The sequence below is a fragment of the Urocampus carinirostris genome, chromosome 8 (genome assembly GCF_059441175.1).
Source record: "Urocampus carinirostris isolate Australia breed hairy pipefish chromosome 8, RoL_Ucar_1.0, whole genome shotgun sequence".
NCBI classification, from domain to species: Eukaryota; Metazoa; Chordata; class Actinopteri; order Syngnathiformes; family Syngnathidae; genus Urocampus; species Urocampus carinirostris.
Genome location: NC_142356.1, coordinates 43,343,268 through 43,369,666, shown reverse-complemented (window position 1 = coordinate 43,369,666; position 26,399 = coordinate 43,343,268). Strand labels below are relative to the sequence as shown.

Here is a 26,399-nt window from a genome sequence, read left to right as displayed (position 1 = left end):
AAGTAGAGTCAGAGGTGGAGGAGTGCGTCCAGACAGGTCATGTTGGTCCTGTGGAAAAGAAGGACACATGGCAAAGGACTGTCGGAGTAATCCCCCTCCGCAGAACCACCACAACGCATGACTAGATATGAAGGAGAATGAACTAACCCTAGGCAAAGAAGAGATATTGAACTTGGAAAACCTATTCTATGAAGAAAAAGTAAGACCTGATAGTCCTAGGTACTCCTGTGAGATTTTTATGTGATACTGGAGCATGCAGAACCTCAATTAGGACAACCATACCACACCTCTCACTCAGTTCTATGTTCACTAGAGTGCAAGCAGCCCAAGGGGTTATAGGAGAAGTACAAGAAACAGAACCTGTCTGGATGAGAGATCCAGAAAGAAAATCATGTCATTTGCTTATCCTAATGATACCAGAATGTCCAGTGAATCTATTAGGAAGGGATAGCCTTTTAGCGCTAGGTTTAGCTATAGTGCCAACCCACGATGGATTAAAAATAGTGAGACAACAACCAAAAGAAGTGTACACAGTACTAGGAGTTGGGAAACCTAACTACTACTAAACACTAGACATAACAAACAAACCTCCCACTTCCACTGGAGCAAGCTTGATGGAAGAAGGGAAGGCATCAGTGAGACAAATACAAAAACAGATGTGACCAGATGGACTACATGTCACCATGGTTTATGGTTTTCTATTTTTTTTAAATTCATTATTATTCAGCCAGTACCAACCATCAACATGATATCTACCGGAAATCATTTTGTCACGCGAAGCTATCGACGTGACTCGTCGCCTTCGATCGGCGCCGGGTTTTTAGACCCAACTGCTGTGTTGGGAGTCATTAGGTGACCATGCAAATCCCCCAATTCCAACCCTTAATGCCGAGCGCCAAGCAGGGAGGCAATGGGTACCAATGTTGTAAGTCTTAGGTATGACTCGGCCGAGGCTTGAACCAGCGACCTCCCAGTCTCTGAGCGGGCGCCCTACCATCTAGGCTACCGAGCTGGTTCTGCCGTTTTAACAGGTGTTATAGCAGTGGTAATCAGTTTGGTGCATAATATTCTGATACAAGGAATACAACAGCATCCACACAAGGTGAGAATTGCTGTGAAAACAGCAACAGACATTAGGACTGACATTACCAAATGTTTGTAACGGCCAAACATCTGTCCAAAACCATCCCACATAGATGTGTCAACTCCTGAATGGTCTTTTCATCTTGCTGTTGAGGGACCTAAGGCCTTCTAGAGCCTTAGTGAGGCTTCCATCCTGCTGCAGGTTGTTAGGGATAAATGTGCAACATTGATCACCAAATACAGCACAAACACCTCCTTTTTCTGCTAAGAGCATGTCAACAGCAATTCTGTTCTGAAAAGCCATAAGAGAGGTAGCTGACGACTGTTCATGGATGGCAGAAAATCCCTGTTCCGTGCTGTAGCCCAGCCTTTGCATGTTGTTGATTCTATCAACATTTTTATTAACAGTGCACCACCAACAGAGAAGTGATTCAAATCCTGCTGCTATTTGGTCTGCTAACTTATACTCATCAGGTACTCCTCTGGGCACTCCGATGCTATCAATGTAGGTAGTCTATCAAATAGCTTATCATCTCCACACCACCACCAGATGTCCCTTCGAGACTGAGGTTTGAAGTTGATACCTACAGCTTGCACTGAGTGACATGGTTTATAATTTAATTCACCCATTTGTTTGTCTATACCAGTTCTATTTATTCAAGAAAAGTTTCCTGCAGCTACTTTGTTAGGGAACATAGGTCCGTGGCATGTGGTCTCCACACACAACTCGATCGTTGTCCATTCGCAGCAGCTCCACCAGGATGGAAAGTCCTTTTTCCTTCCACACTGCAGCACGGTTGTATGCCGCAAACTTCCAGTGACCGGCTGAGAGGTTTTGAAGTGACCCTGCAGCGCCCTCCAGAGTTGCAGGGTTGGAGTTCTCAGCAGGGAGCGTCAAATACGGCTTCACCACTGCCGGGTGCCAAAGCATCTCAGCGCTCGTGGGGTTCTTGGAGAAACCTGGGAAACGCCGTCCCAGGTGTCTTCCTGAGAGTTCTTTTTCTTCTTCTTAAAGTAAATAAAAAATAAAAATCTTGCTATAGTTGCTACTACCAATTCGCCTACCGCTACCATTCCACCTGTTAGCATTCTACTTGCAGATCTGCAATTCCTCCTAATACTTCCAGAGTTGTGGACAATCTTCACTGTTTTGAGACGACTGCAAACTATAATTGCAGCCCCCTTCGTCGCCAGACTTCCTCTGAAAGTTTTGTTGAGGAATAACAGCTCTCCAGTAGGTACCACAGTGCTATTACAATGACGCAACTAAGAACAATCAAAGCGAATGCTAAAATAGAAACATAGAAAAAGTTATTTTACTCATGCTTAATTACTCTCTTACAGTGTGTCAAATGAGCCCATGTGTTTTTTCTGCAATCTTTACTGCTTTTTATCAGAAACCAATCTCCTGGTTCAACTAATTGGCTTTCCTGTGGAGACATAGAAAGTGTCTCATCGTTATCATTACGATCCGCCAGTTGCTTCTGGTCCTGCAACATTTTTCTCATGTAATCAGCCATAGTACTTTTGTCATCAGTTTCCCACATATTTTTAAAGAATGGTAATCTGTAAGTTCTACCAAATATTACTTCATACGGTGTTAACCCATTTGTACTGGTGATGTTAATATACAGTTTTACTAATTCTAGACATTTAGTCCATGGTCTTTTGGTTTCTTCCATACACTTCCTAAGTCTGTTTTTTATAGTTCCATTCATCCTTTCCACCAACCTTGCACTTTGTGGGTGATAAGCACAGTGATGTTTTAGGTCTATATGAAATGCTTGGCCTATTTTAGTTAATTTTTTGATTTACAAAATGTGAACCATTATCACTATAGATCTTTTCTGGAATCTCATAACATGGAATTATGTCTTGGCATAATGCTTTAGCTAATGTTAGCGCATCTGGGTGTTTTGTAAGAACAAGCTCTATCCATTTTAAGAATGAATATGTAAGATTTCAAAAGGGTAAGTCCCAGCTGGGGTCTTCTCTCGTTTTGGTCTAATGTTTCCTTGGACATTATGTCGGCAACAAACCAAACAAGATCTACAAAATTTTTTTAAATTGGTTTGTAATCCTAACGGTACTATAAATGCTTGTCGTACCACGGACATTATCCCCCCTGTTGAGACGTGGCTTTTTCCATGACTCAAAGGAGCGACCGCGTGATACAGACTGCGGGGAATGACGGGTTTGTTGTCTTTTTGAAAAAGTCCTTCAGGAGTTCTTGTGACTCCCATGTCTATCCATTGTTGCTTTTCTTTGTTAGGTGCATTGTCTTGCATGTCTATTAAAATTTGTGTTGGAATATGAGACGAATTTTCTTGATTCCTTTGGGTGAAAGTATCTGATTGTCGAAGTGCAGCTTTTTTCGCTGCTGCATCAGCTTTTGCGTTTCCAAGTGAAACAGGGTCTTTGTTTGTTGTATGTGCTTTGCATTTGCACACTGCTAATTTAGAGGGCAGTAGTACTGCTCTCAACAGTTCTATTAGCAGTTTTGCATGTTGGACTGGTTTGCTGGATGAGGTCTTCATTCCTCGTCTTGCCCATAAGGTAGCAAAGGTGTGGATGGTTGAAAAGGCATACTGGCTATCTGTGTAGATAGTGACAGGTTCATCTTTGAACAGTTTACAGGCTTCTGTCAGGGCAACTATCTCTGCAGCTTGAGCTGAGTAGTTGCTGGGCAGTGGTTCAGATTTTAAAGTCTTTGTTTGGCTGACCACTGCATAACCTGGGTTGTTCTGTCCAAATTGGTCTTTGCCTCACGATCCATCCACAAAAATTGTTTCTCCTTTGTTGAGTGGTGAGTCTTTGAGATCTGGGCGAGGTTTGTAAACTTCTTCTGTCTTTTCTGTACAGTTATGTGGTTGTCCATCTTCTTCTGTAGGTAAGAGGGTTGCTGGGTTGAGGGTGTTACACCTTTTGATGGTTAGGTGAGGTTGGGATAAGACAGCCGTCATCGCTATGTGTCTTGCTGGGGACAAGAATGACATCTTTGTTTGCGTGAGTAGTATGTCCACTGAATGGCTGACTAATAAAAATAGTGGATGAAACAATACTACTTCTGCTGAGGATCGTATTGCCATTGCTGCTGCACATACTGATTGGACACAATGTGGCAAGGCTTGAGCTACTGTGTCCAATCTCTTTGAATAGTATGCTACTGGGCGAAGTTGTCCGCCATATTGCTGCAACAATACAGATGTCATGAATCCATTTTTGCAATCCACTGTTTGGGTAAAGGATTTCTCATAATTAGGGAAACTGATGGCTGCTGATAAAGTTATCTTCTGTTTTGTTTGGATAAAGGCTTCTTCGCCTTCCTCTGTCCATATTAGAGGGGCATTTAGTGGTAGGTCTTCTGTGTAGATCAAATCCAGAAGTGGTTGGGTGGTTTCCGCATAGTCTGATCCATTGTCTGCAGAAATTCACCAGGCCCAAAAATGCCATCATTTGTTTTTTGGTATGTGGTTTTGGAGGTTGGAGGACAGCCATCTTCCTGTCAGATGTTAGTTTTCGGCCTTCAGCTGAGACCAGATGTCCCAAAAAAACTACTTCTTTTTGAACCCATTGAAGTTTCTCCAATGAAGCTTTGTTTCCAGTTCTTGCTAGGTGTTTGCATAATTCAACCGATTCTGAAGTGTTTTCTTCTTTTGTGGGACTGGCTATCAAAATGTCATCCACATAGATCAGAACTTGAGTGGACTCTTTGTGTTGGTGTTGACTGATGCAATTGTTAATTTCTTGTGAAAAAATAGTTGGACTTTCTGCATACCCTTGAGGTAATCTCGTGTAGGTATACTTTTTGTTGTTAAATGTGAAACCAAACCAATGCCTGGCTGAGGGATGCAGTGGTATTGAGAAAAATGCATTGCTGAGATCAATTACTGTGAAGAATTTGTGTGAATTTTTTTATTTGTTCATGATGGAGTGCGGCTCGGGGACGCACAGGGATCTTGACTTTATCGCTGAGTTAACCGCTCTGAGGTAATGCACCATTCTCCACGATTTAGAATCCGCTTTCCTTCCTGGAAAGATTGGTGTGTTGCAAATGGCAGTTGGTGCTTCGATTAGAATGCCTGCCGTTATCATGTCTTGAATAACTGGCCGTATGCCTTCTTTGGCGTCAGGTTTCAAAGGATACTGTCTAATTTGTGGGCGGTGATTTCCTTTTGGCTCAATGATGACTTCAGTTGCTGTGGTCATTAGCCCCACATCAGTCTTTGAAGTTGACCACAATGCTTCTGGAATGTCTGGGAAGTCACTAGATTGATAGTAGCCTTCCAAAACTTTTTTCAGATTCAGATTCAGATCTACTTTATTGTCATTCTAGTACACGTGTATACAGAACGAAATGTCGATACATCTGACCCACACAGTTTCCTTAATGTACAGATATAAATAAAATGGTGTATTGAGTTGTAGTATTGAGTGCTAATAATATACTAAATAATTATGGCTATGTATAGTATTTTACAGTAGCGCAAATAGTGCAAGAGGAGTAGCCAACCAGATGTCCAAAATGGGCAGTCAGGTAAACAAGTCAGGTAAACAGAACAATAACACTGTAACAATAACGCTGTAAGTACAATAGTGCAGAGAAACAGATGTGCAAGGAGTGGCTAGCTATAAAGAACTGCCAGTAGTGCAAAAAGTCAAACAAAACCAACAGATGTACAGATTAGCAGCAGTTTAGATTTACTATGTGTTTGATTGACCATTTAACAGTCTAATGGCCAGGGGGACAAGACTATTGTGGAACCTGGTGGTCCTGCACCACACACTGCAGTACCTCTTCCCAGAGGCTAACAGAGTGATTCTTGTGGTCATTCAACTTCTTGTGGTCATTCACTCAAATGGATTTCTGGAATGAAAATTGTAGTCCACCTGAGTGATTTGTGAAAGACTGGTCCTAAATCAGGAATGTCACATGCAAATGAGCCGTCCGCTTGTGGTTGCCATGGTTCGTTTCTTATGATGAGAATTCTGAGGATTATCCTTTTCAGCTGGTTCCATTCCATGTCATGAGGCTTTGCCAGCAGTATGTGAAGTAATTCTCCTGGAAAGTCCTGCTTTTTCAGAGGCTCAATGTTTCTTGGAAATGGAACTGTGACAAACATCCACCCGGATTCGTCACTCCAATAGACTTTGTCTTAGAAGTTTATTCCAACGTTCCAAGAAGTCTGGCTTTGGTGGCTCTGTAGTACTTTTACTAAAAATCTCCTTTTTCCTCTTCCTCTTCCTCTGTTTAAACGGGCGTGTCCTCTGCCACGACCTCTTCCTCCCCCTTGATAGTACCTCGGAGCCGACTGGGTCTCTTCAGCAGCGGAGAGACTCTCGAAGAGTGCTGTCATGGTGAGTGCAGCATTCTGGTCTTGCTTCTTTATTGTTAGGTCTTCGGCGTGGATGGCGTGTCACTAGGTCCCCCATTGTGGCTGTTCTCCAAGTGATCAGATGTTTTTTTATTTTATTAACGATGCTGCTTTCCAAACCATCTAAGAAAGCTGACCTAAGCATGATCTGGAAAGGTGTGTCGGGGGCTTCAGCTTCCGGAACTCCCCTGCAATTTCTCATCTTTTCTGTCAGTCTTTCAACATATTGTCTAACTGACTCTTTTGTCTCCTGGCGGCATTGGGTGACGGCGCTGAAATCAGGTGGTTTGGTAAACACTTCTCTTGCCCTGTTCATGACGTTGGCGACATCTGCAATTAAACCCTCTCCATATGGATGTGCAACTTGGTTTGCGTCAAGGGGGTTGAAATTTCCTATAATCCGTCCTACTCTGTATCCTAGAAGATGTCTGAGGACTGTCATAATCTCTGGGCCTTTCAATCTGTAGCTGTTGATGAGCTCTCTTACTGCTTCGATCCATCTTCCCACATTTTGGTCCAAGGAAGGAATAGAAACGCAGGCTTCTTTCATCTCAGCTTGGGTCCAAGGTCGGTAGACGTGAATTTCTCTATCTTGGCCTTGAACTCCAAATGCTGGGTTTGCAACAGCTATCATCGGAAACAGGGGTGTTGATGTTGCGGATAGGTCAGGCAATTGAGGATATAAATTTGATGGTATTGTGTCGGTGATATTAATCTTCGTAGTTTGTTGTCTTGAAGTGGACGCACTTGCAACTCCATCCTTCACTGGAAGGGTCTTGCCTCTAGTGCGGCCTCCCATGGACGAGTTGGGGCTTTCAATCGTTTTTCCTCCTTTGGCCTGCTCCTCCTTTTTACATTTTTCGTTGGCAGTTGTATTTTGTCGCTCTTCTTCTCTGGCTCTGTTTGAATCTTCTTCTTCTCTAACTCTTGGCCTACTGACTCCCGTTTCTTCTTCGGGTAGAATCTGCATACGTAACATTTTCCTTTCTTGTTTACTTGCAATGTCCTTTCTTCTTTTTTCGCTCTGATCAATCCACATACGTAAAACTTCCAACTGTGAGTCTATCTTGCTTGTGTCTCCTCCTTTCCTTGCCTTTTCTTTCCTTTCGTGAACTAATTCAGCCTTCAATCTGATCTTCGTGTCTACTTCCTTTAATTTGTAGTTAAAACCTTTCTTCAGCCATTTCTTCAAAAACTTCGAACTTTCACTGTCCATTCCACTCATAAATTTCACATCTGGATCATCTAACAACTTCCTATGGGTCTGACCCATTTTATTTCTTTAACCAAAAAAAACAACCCTAATTTCATAAAAGCTAATTAACCAAATAGAATTTTCTTTCTTTCTATTATTTGTAATCCTTGATTTATCAAAAAAAATATTTAAAGTTGAGAATACACAAAACCAAATACATTAAAAAAACAAGAAACATAACAAAAAATAAATCATCAAAAAAATTTTTTTTTTTATTGTTTTGTATTAATTTGGCAATAACTTTAATCCATTCATCTGAATTACTCACTCATTTGTTATAGATCTTCAATTAAAAACAAAACAAAAACAAAAAAAAATTTGGACCGGGAAAAAAAATTTTGGGACCAGGTTTTGGCCCTCGGTGCTTATGTTGCTCACCGTTCGCGCTAAACCCGAATTTCCCAAAAAAGTCAAATATTCTTCTATATATTTATTTATTCATTTATTTATCTTGTTTTTCTTTTTTTTTTTTAAACACAAAGGACAGACATAGAACAATGGGAATTGAAGCGTGATAGGAAAGTTTACAACATGAATGTCAATACAGTACTCACATACACATAGGACAGACATAAATTTTGGTTTTATTAGTTTAATTTAGTTTGATTTTAGACCGTGTACACTTTTTTTGAAGCCATGCAGTTTACTTAAACCTTTTTTTATTTTATTTTACCACAGAGGGGTTCGTCCTCTCCGTTTTAAAAAGGAAAAAGGGAAAAGAGGGGGTCGTTTCTATAATCCTCCCCCCTTTCTTACTTTTCTTTCCCCCTTTTCCTCCCCCCACGGCTAGTTTAGTGTCGACTTTTTTCCGTCTCAAGGCAATCTAATTCCGTCTCAAACAAAAAGTTTGAGTATTTAAAATACTTCGTATTTTATTCTGATTCCTTTTGGGTATTTACTTAGCTAAGGTTTTGTAATGGCTTTTCAAGCCCACTTATGGTGCCAGTCCAACACTACTCTGTCCCTCTGTGGCCAATTCAACTTTATCTTTTTATAAAAATGGCTTCGTTCTTAGAATTATTCCAAATTTTTATATTACAAATGCATCTCTTACCGATCACTTGATCCTGGTTCGGTGACGGTGCCGCTGGCTTTGAAGCTGATCTCGAAAAAGAACAAACGGTTTCCTTTGTTCCAAACCACACGGTAGAATGGTTTGTTTTCTTTGTTTTTAACCTCAAAATCCCGGTTGCGGCAACAAAAATGTTAGGGATATATTTTCGTAATAGGTTAAAACTGAAGTGATCAGCAAGAGAGGCAAATGTAGTTTTACAATTTTATTCACTGCGGAGTGGGCAGACTAAAATAAAAGTCTCACATCGTTCCCGCGCAGCAGACGGGTTTTGTTCAAAAGTGTGCGCATGCGCAGAAAGCATCAATGACGTCACACATACGTCTACGGTTCAAAGTTCGCACATGCGCAGGAATTACCAATGACGTCATATATATGTCTTTCGGTTAAAAAATAGTACAAAATAGTAGAAAACGAGTTGTAATATAAGTCAAGCTCATCAGGATTATATGTAACATAGAACACAGAGAAATACACAATTAACTAAATATGATCAGCTTTTACAGTAGGAAAGAAAGACAGCCATCCTACAAGCACCCAAACCTATAACTAAGACTCACAAATTATTGCAGGAGTTGGGTACCAAATTATGTAGAGCTTACAGCACCGCTGCTGTCACTTATGTATAAGGAGGATCTCAAAATGTCTGACAACCTAAAATGGACGCCTGAAGCGGAAGAAGCATTATGCAAATAAAAACAGGCCATGGTTAGCAGTTGCACGCTAGCATTGCCAGACTACAGCAAAGAGTTCATACAGATGGTAGATGTAATGGACATTTTATGACATCAGTTTTAATGCAAGTACATGGAAATAAGATTAAACCTGTAGCTTACTATTCCACCTAGATGGATGCTGTAGCATGTGCCTTACCACACTACGTAAGAGCAGTTATTGCAGCCCCACTAGCCGTGACTTTAAGTGCAGATATCGTCCTTTTCCATCCTCTGGTACTAAAAGTTCTTCATGCTGTGTCAGCACTGCTATTACAGACAAAAATGAGCTTCCTGTCACCAGCAAGGCATTTGTCATGCATGTCTGTCACAACCACATCTAAAGATAAAAAGGTGTACAGTGCTCAATCCAGCAATACTGATACCCACAGAAGATGAAGGTGTGACTCATGATTGTGAAGCACTAGCAGAACAGTCAAAAGCAGAGCCGATCTAACAGACTCACATTTAGAAGAAGGACAAATATTGTTTGTAGATGGTTCTTCTAAAAAGGATGAAAGAGGTAAAACACAAACAGGCTATGCAGTAGTCATGTATAAAAAAAATCCTCAAAGCAGAGGCACTTCCTCTACATTTTTCAGCACAAGCTGCAGAATCAGTGGCTTTAACTGAAGCATGCAAACTCTTGAAAAAATAAAAAAGCTAATATATATATACACGGACAGTCAGTATGCCTATGCAACAACTCACACATTTGCACAACATTGAAGAATAGAGGAATGACAACATCAACTGGAAAGCCAGTAACACATGCTAAACTATTAACTGAACTACTGCAAGCAGTACAGCTACCAGAACAGTTGGCCATATGCAAATGTGCGGCTCAAACAACAGGAACAGACCCTGTTTCAAGAGGAAACGCATTTGCGGATAGACCTGCAAAAGAAGCTGCACAAGGGAAAATAAAAGTTCTACATCTAACAGAGGAAATAACTGATTTAAACAATAAAATTCTACAAGATATGCAACAACAATCACCCAAACAAGAGCAAGAACAGTGGAAAAGAAAAGGGGGGCACCTAAAAGATGGAATCTATACATGATCAAAAAACAAACCAATCCTACCAAGAAACCTATACAAATGGGCAGCAATATTGAGCCATGGGAAAACACATGTCTCAACAGGAGAGATGGTAGGGTTGATAAACCAAATATATACAGCATATGGCTTTAACTCCTATTCAACTATTTTTTTGTAGACCATGTTTGGTATGTGCATAGCACAATGCTCAAGGAAACCTAAGACCAAAAAGAGGACAGTTTCCCAAACCAGATTATCCATTCCAACACTTACATATGGACTTCATAGAACTTAACAAAAGTCAAGGAAAAAAGTTCTGTTTAGTAATAGATTCATTCTCAAAATGGATAGAACTCTTTCCTACAAAACATCCAGGTGCATTAACTGTAGCTAAAGCTCTATGCAAAGACATAATCCCACGATATGGGATTTCTGAAAAGATCTAGTGACAACGGCTCACATTTTGTGAACCAAATAATGGACAAAATAGGTCAAGCCTTCCATATTAACATAAAACATCACTGTGCATATCATCCGCAAAGTACAGGACTAGGACTAGTAGAGAGAATGAATGGGACTATAAATGTTATTTATTGGTCCATCTGAATGCCGCGACTTATTCTCTAAAACTGCTGTGAACATTGACAAATGTCACATCACACAGAGTGACTCACTTAAAAATTTAGGTGTCACATTTGACCCCGATCTGTCCTTTAAAACACATGTGAAGAAAATTACTAGAACCGCTTACTTTCATCTTCGTAACATTGCTAAAATTCGTCCTATACTGTCTCAGTCGGATGCGGAGATTATAATTCATGCGTTTGTTACCTCCCGTCTCAATTACTGTAATGCACTACTCTCCGGTCTTCCGATGACCAGAATCAAGAGTCTTCAGCTGGTACAAAATGCTGCAGCGAGGCTTTTAACTAGGACAGAAAAGTCCGATCACATCCCCCCAATTTTGGCTAACCTGCATTGGCTCCCTGTTAGCCTAAGATGTGATTTCAAGGTTCTCTTATTATTATACAAAATCATACATGGACTTTCCCCCTCATATCTTTCAGAGCTGATTTCCCTATATGTTCCGGCCCGAAGCCTTCGTTCTGAGAGCGCCGGTCTTCTGGTGATCCCAAGAGCCAAGAAGTGTTCCGCAGGTTCGAGAGCGTTCTCCATCCGGGCACCGGTGTTGTGGAATGCTCTTCCCCCTTAGATCGGATCTGCAACCTCAGTGGAAATGTTTAAATCTAAGCTTAAAACTCACTTCTACTCTATAGCATATGAATAACCTAAACTGCTTATGTGTAGTAACCTGTGAAGCCCTTTGAGACTCATTGTGATTAAGGGCTATACAAATAAAAATGACTTGACTTGACTATAAAGAACAGACTTAGAAAGTGCATGAAGGAAACTAAAAGACCATGGACTAAATGTTTAGATTTAGTGAAACTATATATTGACATCACTAGCACAAATGGGTTGACACCGTATGAAATTATATTTGGTAGACCTTACAGATTACCATTCTTTAAAAATATGTGGGATAATGATGATGAGAGTACTCTAGCTGATTATATGAGACGAATGCAACAGCAACAGCAAAAACAGCTGACAAATCAGACTGATCACAATGACACACCCTCTGTGTCTCCACAGGAAAGCCAGTTAGTTGAACCAGGGGATTAGGTCCTGATAAAAAGCATTAAGAAGAAACACTGGCATTCACCCAAGTGGGAAGGTCCATACCAGGTATTGTTAAGCACAGGCACAGCTGTCAAGATTGCGGAACGAAACACATGGATACATTTGACACACTGTAAGAAAGTAATTAAGCATGAGTAAAATAACTGTTCCTATCCTAGCATTCGCCTTGACTGTTCTTAGTTGCGTCATTGTAATAGCACTGTGGTACCTACTGTAGAGCTGTAGTTCCTCAACAAAACTTTCAGAGGAAGTCTGGCTCCAAAGGGGGCTGCAATTATAGTTTGCAGTCGTCTCAAACCAGTGAAGATTGTCCACAACTCTGGGAGTATTAGGAGGAATTGCAGATCTACAGGTAGAATGCTCACATCAACACATAAGAAAATGGTGGCGTTTGGTGGACCGATAGGAGCAATAGTAGTAATATTGTTGTTACTCGGAGAAAAGGACCTCGATATGCAAAGAAGAAGGATAGGATGGACCAATAACGTGCAAAATGGACAAATAAAGAACCTATGCAATACCACTGATGGAGACCAAGACACGACAAAAGAACTGTACTTCTGTTACCAAAGCAATAGCATTCAGGCTGTGTTCACTTTTGACCGAAACTTACTAGTCGGAGGTTATGGCATAAATAGTTGGAAGGGATATGACTGGTATCTGGATAGTAACAGGGACATAATGGGAAACAATTTGGAGAACTCCCACAGTTGGGAATATGACTTTGCCACTACTGGATCATGGAGTAAAGGATCATATGGATCCTCCCAGCGCTCCAATACGTGTAAAAGACAGGTCTCCTTAAGCAAATCAAATGATAGAATTATGTTAAACGTTAATACAACCCAAAACCCTTTTGGAAAGCCTGATAATTTTGGGCCATATCAGAACCCACCATGTCATGCGTTAGCATTATGTATATGGAGACCACATGCCCAAGACCCCTGTACTGTGTTTCTGTTATGTCCAGATATCACGACGTCCCCTACTACAGAACCAGACATTACACTAGGGCCAAAATCAAACTCTCCTATCAAACCTAGGATTTATGTAAAACCTGACACAGATGATTGGTTTAGAATTAGAGCAGGCATTTCTAAAATAAATAACAACTGGCTTCTAATGGCAGAACAAGCTGCGCAGGCAGCAAAAACAGATTGTGTAGTGTGCTTGGTAGCCAAACCTGTTTTGCAAGTTGTTCCTTCAGCCTTAGAGTCTAAGTGTCTGGCAGATACGATGAATAATACCACACCTTCAACCATCTGTTCATCATGGGATGAAATTTACCCTTTAACCTCTGATAAAAAGGAAAAGCCTATATTTTCTAACAAAGAGGCTACAGGAAATTTCTCCTGCATAAATACAACAGGTAAAGGCAGTAAAATGGGTAAACTAGACAGCACCCAATGTCACTCAGTGCAGACAGTAGACATAACCTTTAGGCCTAAGTCTCGGAGTGACATCTGGTGGTGGTGTGAAGATAACAAGTTGTTTGACAGGCTACCATATAACACCACAGGACTGTGCGCCTCAGTCTCATTAATCTTACCAGTATCCATCACACCAACCTCAGTTACTGATTTAATGTCCAAAGCAAATAGTGTACTTCCCCACACCTGGAAAAACAGAAAGAAGAGATCATCATCAGGATGGAGTGAAGAAGACCCTACTTACATAGACAGTATTGGGATTCCAAGAGGAGTTCCTGATGAGTATAAGTTAGCAGACCAAATAGCAGCAGGAATTGAATCACTTCTCTGTTGGTGGTGCACGGTTAATGAAAATGTTGATAGAATCAACTACATCCAATACAACGTGCTAAGACTGGGCAACAGCACGGAACAGGGCTTTTCTGCCATCCATGAACAGTTGTCAGCTACCTCTTTTATGGCTTTTCAGAACAGGATTGCTGTTGACATGCTCTTAGCAGAAAAAGGAGGTGTTTGTGCTATATTTGGTGATCAATGTTGCACATTGGGGCGGCAGTAGCTCAGGAGGTAGAGCGCTCGTCTTGGGATCAAGGGATCCCAGTTCGAATCCCGGCTCGTCCGTGTTACATGTCGAAGTGTCCTTGGGTAAGACACTGAACCCCTAATACCCCCAATAAGCAGGTTAGCGCCTTACATGGCTGCAAGGCCGCTATTGGGAAATGTGAAGCACATTGTAAAGCGCTTTGGGAAGTCATTGACTTGAAAAGCGCTATATAAATGCAGATCATTTCATTTCATTTATCCCTAACAGCACCGCAGCTGATGGAAGCTTCACTAAGGCTCTAGAAGGCCTTAGGTCCCTCAACAGCAAGATGAAAAGACCATTCAGGAGTTGACACATCTATGTGGGATGGTTTTGGACAGATATTTGGCCGTAGCAAACATTTGGTAATGTCAGTCCTAATGTCTGTTGCCGTCTTCACAGCAATTCTCACCTTGTCTGGATGCTGTTGTATTCCTTGTATCAGAATATTATGCACCAAACTGATTACCAAATGCTATAACACCTGTTAAAACTGAAATGTCAGAAATGTATGCACTCCTTGGAAAACAGCATGATTTTGACCCCGATGATAATAATGATGAAAATGATTCTATGCATTTACCAGAGTTGTTCCCAAATACAGAAAACTATGGAGAAGACGATGATGACTGCAACACGAATCTCTGAGTGTACCTTTTTGTATTATAACATGACTTTGTAACTGAAAATTTGAAAAGAAGTAGTTAACAGACGATAATGAGATATAATACAAATTGAATAAACAGGAGGGAAATGTTGGAATAATGTACATAAGTTATTCAATTTTACTGTCATTTTTGTGTGTTATATGTTTGCTTGAAATATTGTGCTTAAGAAATAGGATGTTCTCACAAGCAAAAGTTTTCCACTGCACTCTAGAGAGAACCAATGGTGTGAATAAGTTACAGATTTGACCCGAAGGACAAGGATCTTTTCTTGAGTACTGCTAAAGAGAGTTAATCAGTCACATTTCAAATAACAAGTGTTTGTACAAAAACTGGTTTCAACTGGAAATTCAACCTTCAACCATCCCCTAAACCCTTAGTGTTGAAATCACATTGTAAACAGGGCATTCCTTTTCCTAAATAAAAGGCCAGGAGAGGGAGACTGTTTGGAGTTAGTTGGAGAATTGTAACCAGAGCAGTTTTCCGTTTTACTTTCCTTGCAAGAAAAAACATACCCAATTCTCTCTGTCTTCTTTTGCATACCGGTTTATGTTACAAGTGTTGGGTTGAACCTGACAATTACGATAACGCGAATGTACGATTAGCTTGGGTTAGCTTTATGTTTACGTTAAACATTAAAGGTAAACATTCATGGTGTTGGAACGGATTAAAACAATTTACATTATTTTAAATGGGAAAAATGATTTCTGTGATCGAACAAATCGGTTTTCGAACAGGGTTCTGGAACGGATTATGGTCGAGAACCAAGGTTCCACTGTATAACCAACCATAAGTCAAAAGCTGTCACTTTTTTGCCTGTATCCATCACATAAAAACAGTTTTTGGTACCTTTTTACTAATTACAGCAGTCTCCCATTAGTTATTTGGGTCAACTCGAAATAAATTATAGGTGGTTGCAAGATGCTGATGCGGCCCTCAAACATATCAAATTACGAACATGATCATAAATGTATATGTTAATCGTAGATTTTCAGGCTGATAATAATTAAACTTGCTTTAACATATTAAGTTTAATTACATCTGCTTTCAGGCACACTCTTTAACTCTCAAACATACAAATACATACACAGCAGTGCCAGGCATCATAAAATCTGGTCCGTCTGACTCAGCTGGAGACGCTTTATAACCATGTCTGGTCTAGAGCTAAGATTCATGGCCCGAGCCCGAACCCGAACCCGAGGCAATTTCGGGCCGGGTCGGGCCTGAAATGTCAGTCATACGGTCGGGTCGGGTCGGGTTCGGTCCTGCTTTTTTTTTTTTTTTTTTTTTTTTTTTTTTTAAATTAATTAATAATTATAAATATATGTTCATTAAAAATATATACTTAAACTATGTATGGATACTAGACCAAGGAATACTTGTTATAAAATAAATAATTTGGATAAAACGGAGAAGGAGCTGTAATTGCTTTTAACGGAGCCAGAGCATGCTCTGTGCACGTGACGTGACGTGAATGCTGTCCTCTTAATAATCTTCCCCTCCGCAAATTCGCGTGATTTTGGCCTGGTATCCCCGATATGGAGTCGGACCAACAAGAAGTTAAGGATAAACTCAAGAGAGGAGAACTGACGAGGAAAACGCACTCTGGTAAGAGTTTTAATAAGCGTTTTATATAGAATACGATCGCTTTTGTCGGAAGTGTACATTGACGTTGGTGACATTTTCATCCGCGTTAAAAAACGCAATTTGCAGAATAAAATCACGCTTTATTGTTTATATAAACGCGTTATATAGACTAGGATCTCCCAATTATTATAATTAGCTCGCTTTATTGTTTTAATAAGCGTTTTATATAGAATACGATCAGGGGGGGGGGGGATTTGCATAGGAGTCGGAAAAGGGCACAACACGTCAACACCCCCTCAATGATAGTGCCGCGCTAAAATCTTAAGGACGTACTACTACTGCTGCTGTGGATTATGGCCCAATGATCAAGTCGTCAAAATGACGGACGCCCTTAAATGTTTTCGCTACCTCAAAAAATGATGTAAATGTTTATACAGTTTTATTTAACTTAGGCCTAGATGTTGTAACAAAAGGCAGAGTTTAATTTGTTATCATAAATCACCCCTCCTTATAAATAAAATATGTAATTTCGGGCCCCCTCGGGCCGGGCCAGCAAATCCAGTTAATTAGTCGGGCTCGGTCCGGGTCGGGTTTAATACCCCTCGGGCCTGCGTCGGGCTCGGGTGCTTTTTTTGGGCCCGATCTTACCTCTAGTCTGGTCCACCCTTTAACCATTAGGAACGTGTGTTATTGTGTGTGTTTGTCTATCTGTGAAAGGGGACCCAAGCTAAGAAATGCCAAACTAAACTTTAGAATATTTCTTTTTTACCCCCCACTACATTGTTACATCATCCAACATTTTGTTTGTGATTGGGTTATTGCCTGCATCTTAACATGGTCATTGGCAGAATCGCATAATTGGAAATCCTGCATTTTGGAATGAAATCAGAAAAAATATGAAACAGAACAGGGGTCTCCAACGTTGCGCCCGCAGGAACCAGGGTGCCCACGGACCTATTCTGAAAATAGCTCAACAGTGCTGTGTCATTGTGATTTTCTAGTAAAATTATTTTTTATTAATTTAACCCTATATTTAATAATTGAACTGTTAATTACATAGTAATAACATGATACATTGTCTGTTAAAAATTCAAAAAAATACATTCCAGTTCATGGGCTTAATGGACAAAAAATCTATAATTTTAGAATTATTTTAACTAATTTATTTAGAGAACAGAATGGTAATCTATTTATGTATTAAACCAATAGTTTTATTCATATTTTTACTGATTTATTTTACAAGAAATGCAACAAACTAAATTCAAATTCATGTTTTGTAAAGCAAATAAGCAAAAATTGTGCAGTTGTTTTAAAAAGTTATCTTGGTACCTTTTTAGCTTTGTTGCTAGCTCTCTTTCTGCATTATACTGTAGCTATTTAGCGAACTATCCAGCCAGTTACAATTGTTTTGCATGCTATCTAGCTAACATCTTTTTTTGCTAGTCATCAAGCTAAATCTTGGCCTCCTTTTTAGCTAGTGATCCAGCCTTGTTTACTTTCAATATGGCTGTTCAGTTGGGTTTTTACTCTTTTCGCTATCTATCTTTTTTCGTTTGACCGTAAAATTTAATTTGTATTTCTTTATCTATTTCATATAAAACGTGAAAAACAACAATTTCCTTTCGGACTACCCACAAAAACAGTAATTATAGTATTCAAATTCATTTTTGGTCAGAATTCCCTCCGCCAGAGTTGTTTATGTTTTGCAGTTGCTCAGAGAGCCATCACGCAGATTTATGGGTATCGAGGTGGCACTGAGAGTCAACAATCTTTCATTCAATTCACAATGCTCCATAAAACCATTTAAAAGCACCTCAGTAGACAGGAAATCGGCATGTGGTTGGTTTTGTGCCTCGTTAGACACCCTCATGAGAAAAAGTCAGTTTGTACTGGCAACATCATTTAACCATTTTGGATATGGTGGTTTATCTATGACAAACTCATGGATACATGCAACAAAGAAAGGGCTGTAATGCAAAAATGTGCCACTTGGCATGTCAAGTTGTTAAGTCTCTAGAAACCTTGACTTTATTGAATTGTTTTGGTTATGTTTACCAGTGTTTGGGTTAGGCCAATAGATCAGGGTTCGTACGGGTCCTTGAATTCTTAGTAAATGCTTGCATGTTGTGTTTTTAGGTCAGCAAAATGCTTAAATTTTGGGTGAAGTGTTTGAAATTGTTGCCATTTCCATGTTTCTTGGCAGTTTGACTATAGACCATGCAATAAATGACGATTTTTTTTTTTGCATGAAAATTATGCCGGCACGCCTGCTCTGGTGGCTCGTCATTATGGCGTTGTCATGTGAAGCGTCACCGCCCTTTACTGGTTGCACCCAAGAGTGCAGCTCTAATTTGGATGCGCTCACTGAGAAGAGATGGCTCTCTTGGCTAACCAACAGCTCTTCGGATTTTTTTTTTTTTTTTAATAATATATTATTATTAATAATAAACCTCTATCCACCAAATTGTCTAGTAATTAGTAATTTCATATGTTTTGCTGGGGATCCCTGCAAATCACATTCAATATAAATTTGAATATTCACAGATCTACTCAAAATTGTAAAATACAAAACAATTTTAGCTTTTTACACACGGACCATATTTAAAGTAGAACAACAACTCAAAATATCTGAAAATGCAAAACAAGATATAAATCAAAAATGTTAACTGCTCAGTGCTATGAATAAATGATAAAATGCAAAAAAAAATCTACAATCTACAATTCTATTTTAACCAATTTAGACACAGATCCTATTAAAAAAATCAAAGCAACATATAAATTTAAATAAGTAAAACTAAAATAAAAAGATCAGTAATCTCTAACATTGAAATATTTCTTGCACTCTGCTTCAATATGAATAAAATGAGTCCAAATATGGATCATTTCTTTAGCTTTTTATTCATCAAGTTCTTTTTTTCATCTTTTGTCTTTGTACTGGACTCATTATTGCCCAGCACCTATAGACCTCCGTGTTTGTGAAAAAGTGTGTCATGGCTAAGCTTGGCCCACATGATTGAAACAGAATGGCAGAATTCATGTCAGTTCATAGCAGACCATTGACACAAAAAGAACATAGATATAGATAACAAAAGCTCAAAATAACAGAATGTACTACAAGCAAAATAGCGACTTTATTTTAGTCATCAATGTAAACCACAACATCAAAAAACTTTCTTTTTCTGTAGTTCTTCCTTTGAAGGTCCTGGTAAAATTTAAAAATGGCCTTGGAAGTGCTTGAATAGTGCTTGGCCATGAAAAAGGTGTACGAACCCTGATCGATGTAACCATTCCGCTTTTGTCCGTGACAGTTTAGATTTACGTAAAGCAAGCAAAAGGGGTGTGTTCACTTTTCGCTATTGTCCTTGCACTTGTTTCATATGTGTCATAACCTCACTGTTTTTGTGAGGAACCAAGGGGGAAATTTCCTGTAACTTTATCCTGAAAAACACACACACAGTCCGGGAAAGGTTTTCTAAATGTCAACTTTGCAGCTCAATAAACAATTTCAACAACTGGAAATAAGAAATATGACTCAGATGATAAAGTTTGTGGTAAAACTGAGAGGTCAGCATCTATCTTGCCTGAGTTTCCTTTCCCCCTATTGAACAAAGAACACAGATTCCTCTCATTTTCCAAGTGGTAATTTCCTTACTGCTGATAGACACGTCCTGTTCAGGTTGTGATGAAAGAAGCTGCTTGCTTTTGGTCACATGAAGTGGGTCAAAGGACAGTTTGGGTCTCGGGTGCACCAACAGGTCAATGATTATGTCTACATGCAGGAAATAATCAGATTGGAAAAGGAATATTGTATTTATGGAGCAATCTGAATGAATGGTTAACCCCGAAAACATGGCTTTGCGCAGATAGACATTTCGGCATTTAACTATTGACATTAAATAAAAGACAATTTAATTCAGGTCAAACTCAAAGAGTGCTTGTTTTCCTCTAAACCCTGAAAGTGATGTCCATTGCTGCGTCTCCTATATTTGCAAGATGTGCTTGGGCATGACTAGACAAAAGCAAAGAGTTACACTATACAGTGCAGTTCAAAATAATAGCAGTGCAATGCTACTAACCACAATATACCTGGTTTGAATTATATTTTTTATTGTTACATACCAGATCCCCCTCGGATGGGTCTGGCCTTGATGCGGCGAGGGGGCTTGCGTGTTCCAGTGATCCTGGAGAGCAATACCGTCGGGAGCTTGCTCCTGGTAGGGTCACCCATGGCGGGCCGGTCTCCAGGGTAGGTTCCAGACAAACAAAGACCCAAGCGTGTCGGTACGCTGTGAGGTGGCAGCCCCACCAACCGACTATCCTGCGGAGGGCTAACAACTCACCCAGGAGAAACCCCTTTTGTTATGAAACTGACCAGAGAAAGAAGAAAAACCTGGTTCATCTGGTCGGCTCAACGAACAGGGACGGAACCCCCCGACCTTCGCTGGAGCAATAATCAATCAATTAATCATACCAGACAAGTTACCAGTAGGTGCAGTAGATTCTTAGAAAATAAACAAGACCCCGCATTCATAATATGCACACTGCGAAGGCTTTACATGTTGGTAAATAGTTCAAAGGTGTGTGTTCTAAAAAATAGCAGTATGGCAACCAATATCTGAGTTCACTAATTTGGGGAAGGACCAAAAACCCGGTGTGAATTTGGTGGCGCCTATTTGAGAATGATGAAGCCAGCACAGGTTGATAATGCATTTGGGGAAAATAGGTCGTTCAAGACACTGTTCCAAAGAATGGCGTTCTTTGAATAAAAAGTTGATTAGAGAAGAAAAAAACTATAAGTAGTTGCAAAAAATTGTTGGCTGTTCAGCTAAAATAATTTCCAATATCTTTAAAATGGGTAAAAAAAACAGAGACCCGTGGAAAAAACGGAACACAACTTTTAAAATGTACCTGAGAACAACCAGAATGGCAAAGGCTCAGCTAATGATCAGCCCCACGAGGATCAAACACAGTCTACAGTTTGCTGTTAAGTGCTGTGATAATTAAAAGACATTTGTGTGAAGCAATTTTTTTTGTGAGAAGAAAAAATGAAAGAGTGAAAGAGAGAGAAGGGAGAACGAGAGAGGGAGAGAAAGAAAGAGACGTCATTCACTAAGACGGCTAGAGTCTGTGTAGGGAAACTCGAGCAAAATTCTGGCCATGGTCTGAACACAATGGAAGAGGCCCCAGAGACAATCTTACAATCTTTAAATTTTTTGAGATCACTATCTTGTTTAAGTCTTGGATCCAATACCGGTGTGTCAATATTAATATTGTTTCACGTTTGTCAAACAGTATGTTATTACCTAGTACTGGTCAGCACCTACTTCAATATTATAATATCATAGTTTATTTTTTACTTTCTCTTCGGCTTCTAGGTTGTGTTTCCAACATGTAACGGTTGATAAAAGGAATGAAGAATCAAACATGTTTTTCCATTTAATTAGGACAAAAAGATTTGGCCCACATTTTCATCCTTAAATAACTAGAGCACAAATTCTTTTTTTGGGGTATTGGGAATATGAGTATGCAAACTTTTAAAACTCTGAGAATGTTATGTTTGCTTTCACTATTGTTACGCCCAACACGCCTGTCTAATATTTTTGTGTTTTATGATAACCGGATTCCTTGTTGTGACATGAAACAAATTATAGAAATCCTCCACGGACTTGAACATGAATTTACACAATCTGATCATGTTCAGGTCATTTTGTTTCAGGCATGGATGTTATGAAGGAAATGTCGTTTCTTATTTTAGCCATCAGCAGGTGGGCTTATACTTTCATAGACGCATTGGTTAGATCCCTTAACCACTAGGGTTATAGGGGCACCATTTCCACGCTGTCTTGTACCGGGGACAATTCATGTGTTAGGCAAATCAGCAAACCACTGCACTACGGAACACATTGACACATCATTGCAGGTTAGGTTATCAAAAGTAAAGGCTGGAAAAGCAGTTCTATTTTAAGGTTTTATTTTCAAAATATTGCAAAATGCAAGGACTAAGGTGGTTTAGCATCTTTCTTTTAGAAAAAGGGTGGTCCATGATTTGATTGTATAAATCTATTACCTTATTTTCACGACCATAGGAGGACCGTGTTAAAAGGCCAGTCTCTCTAGCTGGTTCTATTTTCGGTATTTAACATACACAGGGCAGTACTGATTATTTGGTGTGGTGCCCTCTGCTTGCGGCCGCATTTCAACAACACTGACAAGCACACAAGTGTGCGTATTTAAAAATACGACGGAAACAAAACCGACTTTGTTTTGATTTATTGAAATATTGATTACAAAAACAAACACATGGATACAAAAATATTTTAAAAAAAGCTTGTGCAAAACAGTTTGGCATTTCCATTTTTACTGGTAATCCATAACATTGGCCTGGAGAGGGATGGGCACCACCAGAATGTACTTGCCCAAGACACACCACAGGAAATGGTGCCCCTACGACCCCAGTGGTTAAGTAATCCAACCTACCAACTAACTAGCTAACCAACCAATCCATAACATCTTATCTATCTATCTACCCTAGTCATATCCATCGAGAGGGGTGACCGACAGGAAGACAAAAACATACACAAAAACAAAGAAAGGAAAAAAGGAATAAGTAGCAAAAAAACACAACCATTTGACCATGGCCAACCCAATTGCCCAAACACCCTAACAAGTTAAGCACCTCTGCACCAAAGTTGGTCATGCTTTTATCCCTCCAGATAAGACGGGACACAAGAAAGCAGCTATGGGGGCGGCAGTAGCTCAGGAGGTAGAGCGCTCGTCTTGGGATCAAGGGATCCCAGTTCGAATCCCGGCTTGTCTGTGTTACATGTCGAAGTGTCCTTGGGTAAGACACTGAACCCCTAATACCCCCAATAAGCAGGTTAGCGTCTTACATGGCTGCAATACAAGGCCGCTATTGGGAAATGTGAAGCACAGTGTAAAGCGCTTTGGGAAGTCATTGACTTGAAAAGCGCTATATAAATGCAGATGTCACGAGGCGTGGTGGCGTGGAAGGGGACCGGACCAGAACAGAGGCAGGAGGCATGAAGGGAGAACTCAAATGCGTTGACGATCCGTAAGTTTTATTTAATAAAATAAAAGTCGCCCAATACTCCGGGGCAAAACAGAACAATACAGAGTTCCTCCGGCACGAACTTAACGGGACATGGCATAACAGACTAAAACAGGACAAGGCATAACAGACTAAACAGGACAAGGCATAACAGACCGGGACTGTGAAGAATGAGTAGTAATGAACCCGCCCCCGCCAAACCCAAAATCCAGCCTTAAAAAGCAGAACAGCAATCAGCTGATCTGCTTCAGCTTGAGTTCGGGGCGTGGCATACTGGGCGTCATGGCGACCGTGACAGAGCCCCCCTCTTAAGGGACAGCTCCCGAGGTCCCAAAAAAGAAAAAATTACTACCTCGCGCCCCGGAATGTTGACGATCGCGATTGGGGCAACCCTGCTCCCTCCTCCGAACACGCAGGAACGGGGAGAGGCAGGCGCCATCTGCGTCGGGCGGATCGGAATCGGCGCTCGGCAGGGGGGGTCTGGTGGCCAACTGGACAGGGGATGACAGACAGGCAGAACCGACGAGAACAGGACAGATAAACAGGACAGGCAAAATCAGGACAGATAAACAGGACAGGCAAAATCAGGACAGATAAACAGGACAGGCCTCTACAGAAGAGTCGCACTCAGGACAGGCCTCTACAGAAGAGTCGCACTCAGGACAGGCCTCTACAGAAGAGTCGCACTCAGGTCAGGCCGATGCAGAAGAGTCGCACTCAGGTCAGGCCGATGCAGAAGAGTCGCACTCAGGTCAGGCCGATGCAGAAGAGTCGCACTCTGGGGGTTCGGGTTCAGAAGAGTCGCACTCAGGTCAGGCCGATGCAGAAGAGTCGCACTCAGGTCAGGCCGATGCAGAAGAGTCGCACTCAGGTCAGGCCGATGCAGAAGAGTCGCACTCAGGTCAGGCCGATGCAGAAGAGTCAGACTCAGGGGGGGATCAGATGCAGAAGAGTCAGACTCAGGGGGGGATCAGATTCAGAAGAGTCAGACTCAGGGGGGGATCAGATTCAGAAGAGTCAGACTCAGGGGGGGATCAGATTCAGAAGAGTCAGACTCAGGGGGGGATCAGATTCAGAACAGACAAGACAGGACAGGAAAGACTGAACAATATCAGTACTGGGAGTCGAACAGGCAGGCATGGGAGTCGAACAGGCAGGCATGGGAGTCGAACAGGCAGGCATGGGAGTCGAACAGGCAGGCATGGGAGTCGAACAGGCAGGCTTGGGAGTCGAACAGGCAGGCTTGGGAGTCGAACAGGCAGGCTTGGGAGTCGAACAGGCAGGCTTGGGAGTCGAACAGGCAGGCTTGGGAGTCGAACAGGCAGGCTTGGGAGTCGAACAGGCAGGCTTGGGAGTCGAACAGGCAGGCTTGGGAGTCGAACAGGCAGGCTTGGGAGTCGAACAGGCAGGCTTGGGAGTCGAACAGGCAGGCTTGGGAGTCGAACAGGCAGGCTTGGGAGTCGAACAGGCAGGCTTGGGAGTCGAACAGGCAGGCTTGGGAGTCGAACAGGCAGGCTTGGGAGTCGAACAGGCAGGCTTGGGAGTCGGAGTCGGCCCGACGGGCAGCGGAGTCGGAGTCGGCCCGACGGGCAGCGGAGTCGGAGTCGGACTTGCACGCAGGGGAGAGGGAATACCAGGCAATCGGCACGGGAGTCGGGCAGGCAGGCGTCAATTCTTCCTGGGACCCCATTCGAGGCACAGCAAGGGCCACGACGGGCGGGGCCGTGGTTCGAACGGGCAGGGAAGGCCAACTCAGTAGGCGCCTGCCAAACTGCGCACTCCAGCTCTCCCAAAGTCGCGCTGGGATCGTTCGCTGAGTTCAATTGTTGGCGGGTTCATTCTGTCACGAGGCGTGGTGGCGTGGAAGGGGACCGGACCAGAACAGAGGCAGGAGGCATGAAGGGAGAACTCAAATGCGTTGACGATCCGTAAGTTTTATTTAATAAAATAAAAGTCGCCCAATACTCCGGGGCAAAACAGAACAATACAGAGTTCCTCCGGCACGAACTTAACGGGACATGGCATAACAGACTAAAACAGGACAAGGCATAACAGACTAAACAGGACAAGGCATAACAGACCGGGACTGTGAAGAATGAGTAGTAATGAACCCGCCCCCGCCAAACCCAAAATCCAGCCTTAAAAAGCAGAACAGCAATCAGCTGATCTGCTTCAGCTTGAGTTCGGGGCGTGGCATACTGGGCGTCATGGCGACCGTGACAGCAGATCATTTCATTTAATTTCATATGTCACTCGGGTCAGGCTGACACAACACACTCTTCTTTTCAACAGCAGGGCCCGACAGCTTTCACTGTTTTACCCCTGCCGCATCATACGGATGGCCTACTGTAACAGAGTTGAAATTTGATTGTTTTGAATGTTTTTTTGAATTCTCACAAAATCTGTGTTTTTGTTGTATTACTGTTAATATTCCGGTACCTCATTCAGTTGTTAAGTCATGGGCGTCTGCGACTGTTTTTTTCGTTTGGCACTTTATGGGCTTCAGCGCTTGCCGTAGCTTAAGTGAGTTTGTAAGCGTTGAAGGTAAGATGTGCCCAATATCAGTTGGATAAAAAAAATGCATATTTTGCTAGACACTTGAGCTGCTTTCGAAATTATTTTTGTATATAAAGATATATAAGTTGTTCTAAATGATGTATATTAAAAAAGCACTAAATAAGAAGTTAAGCAATACAGCTTGAAATGAAGATGCAACGTGTTTTGATGCAAACACGCCACGAGGTGCGGCCTGTTGGGTGATGACCCGTTCTTTTGTATCTTTAATATTTTAGATAATTGCAGTCGTGAACAGAGGCCCCTG

General features: G+C 41.3%; 2 protein-coding genes across 5 annotated transcripts in view; both read left to right on the top strand.

Moving 5' to 3' along the window:
* LOC148361950 (uncharacterized) overlaps positions 1-26,399 on the top strand; it is a 294,325-nt gene that overhangs the window by 18,971 nt on the left and 248,955 nt on the right. The window lies entirely within an intron of this gene.
* LOC148361954 (uncharacterized) lies at positions 12,739-14,233 on the top strand. The gene has a single exon (XM_088342895.1). It carries the CDS (start codon positions 12,926-12,928, stop codon positions 14,231-14,233), a length of 1,308 nt encoding a protein of 435 aa, XP_088199021.1. The 5' UTR covers positions 12,739-12,925.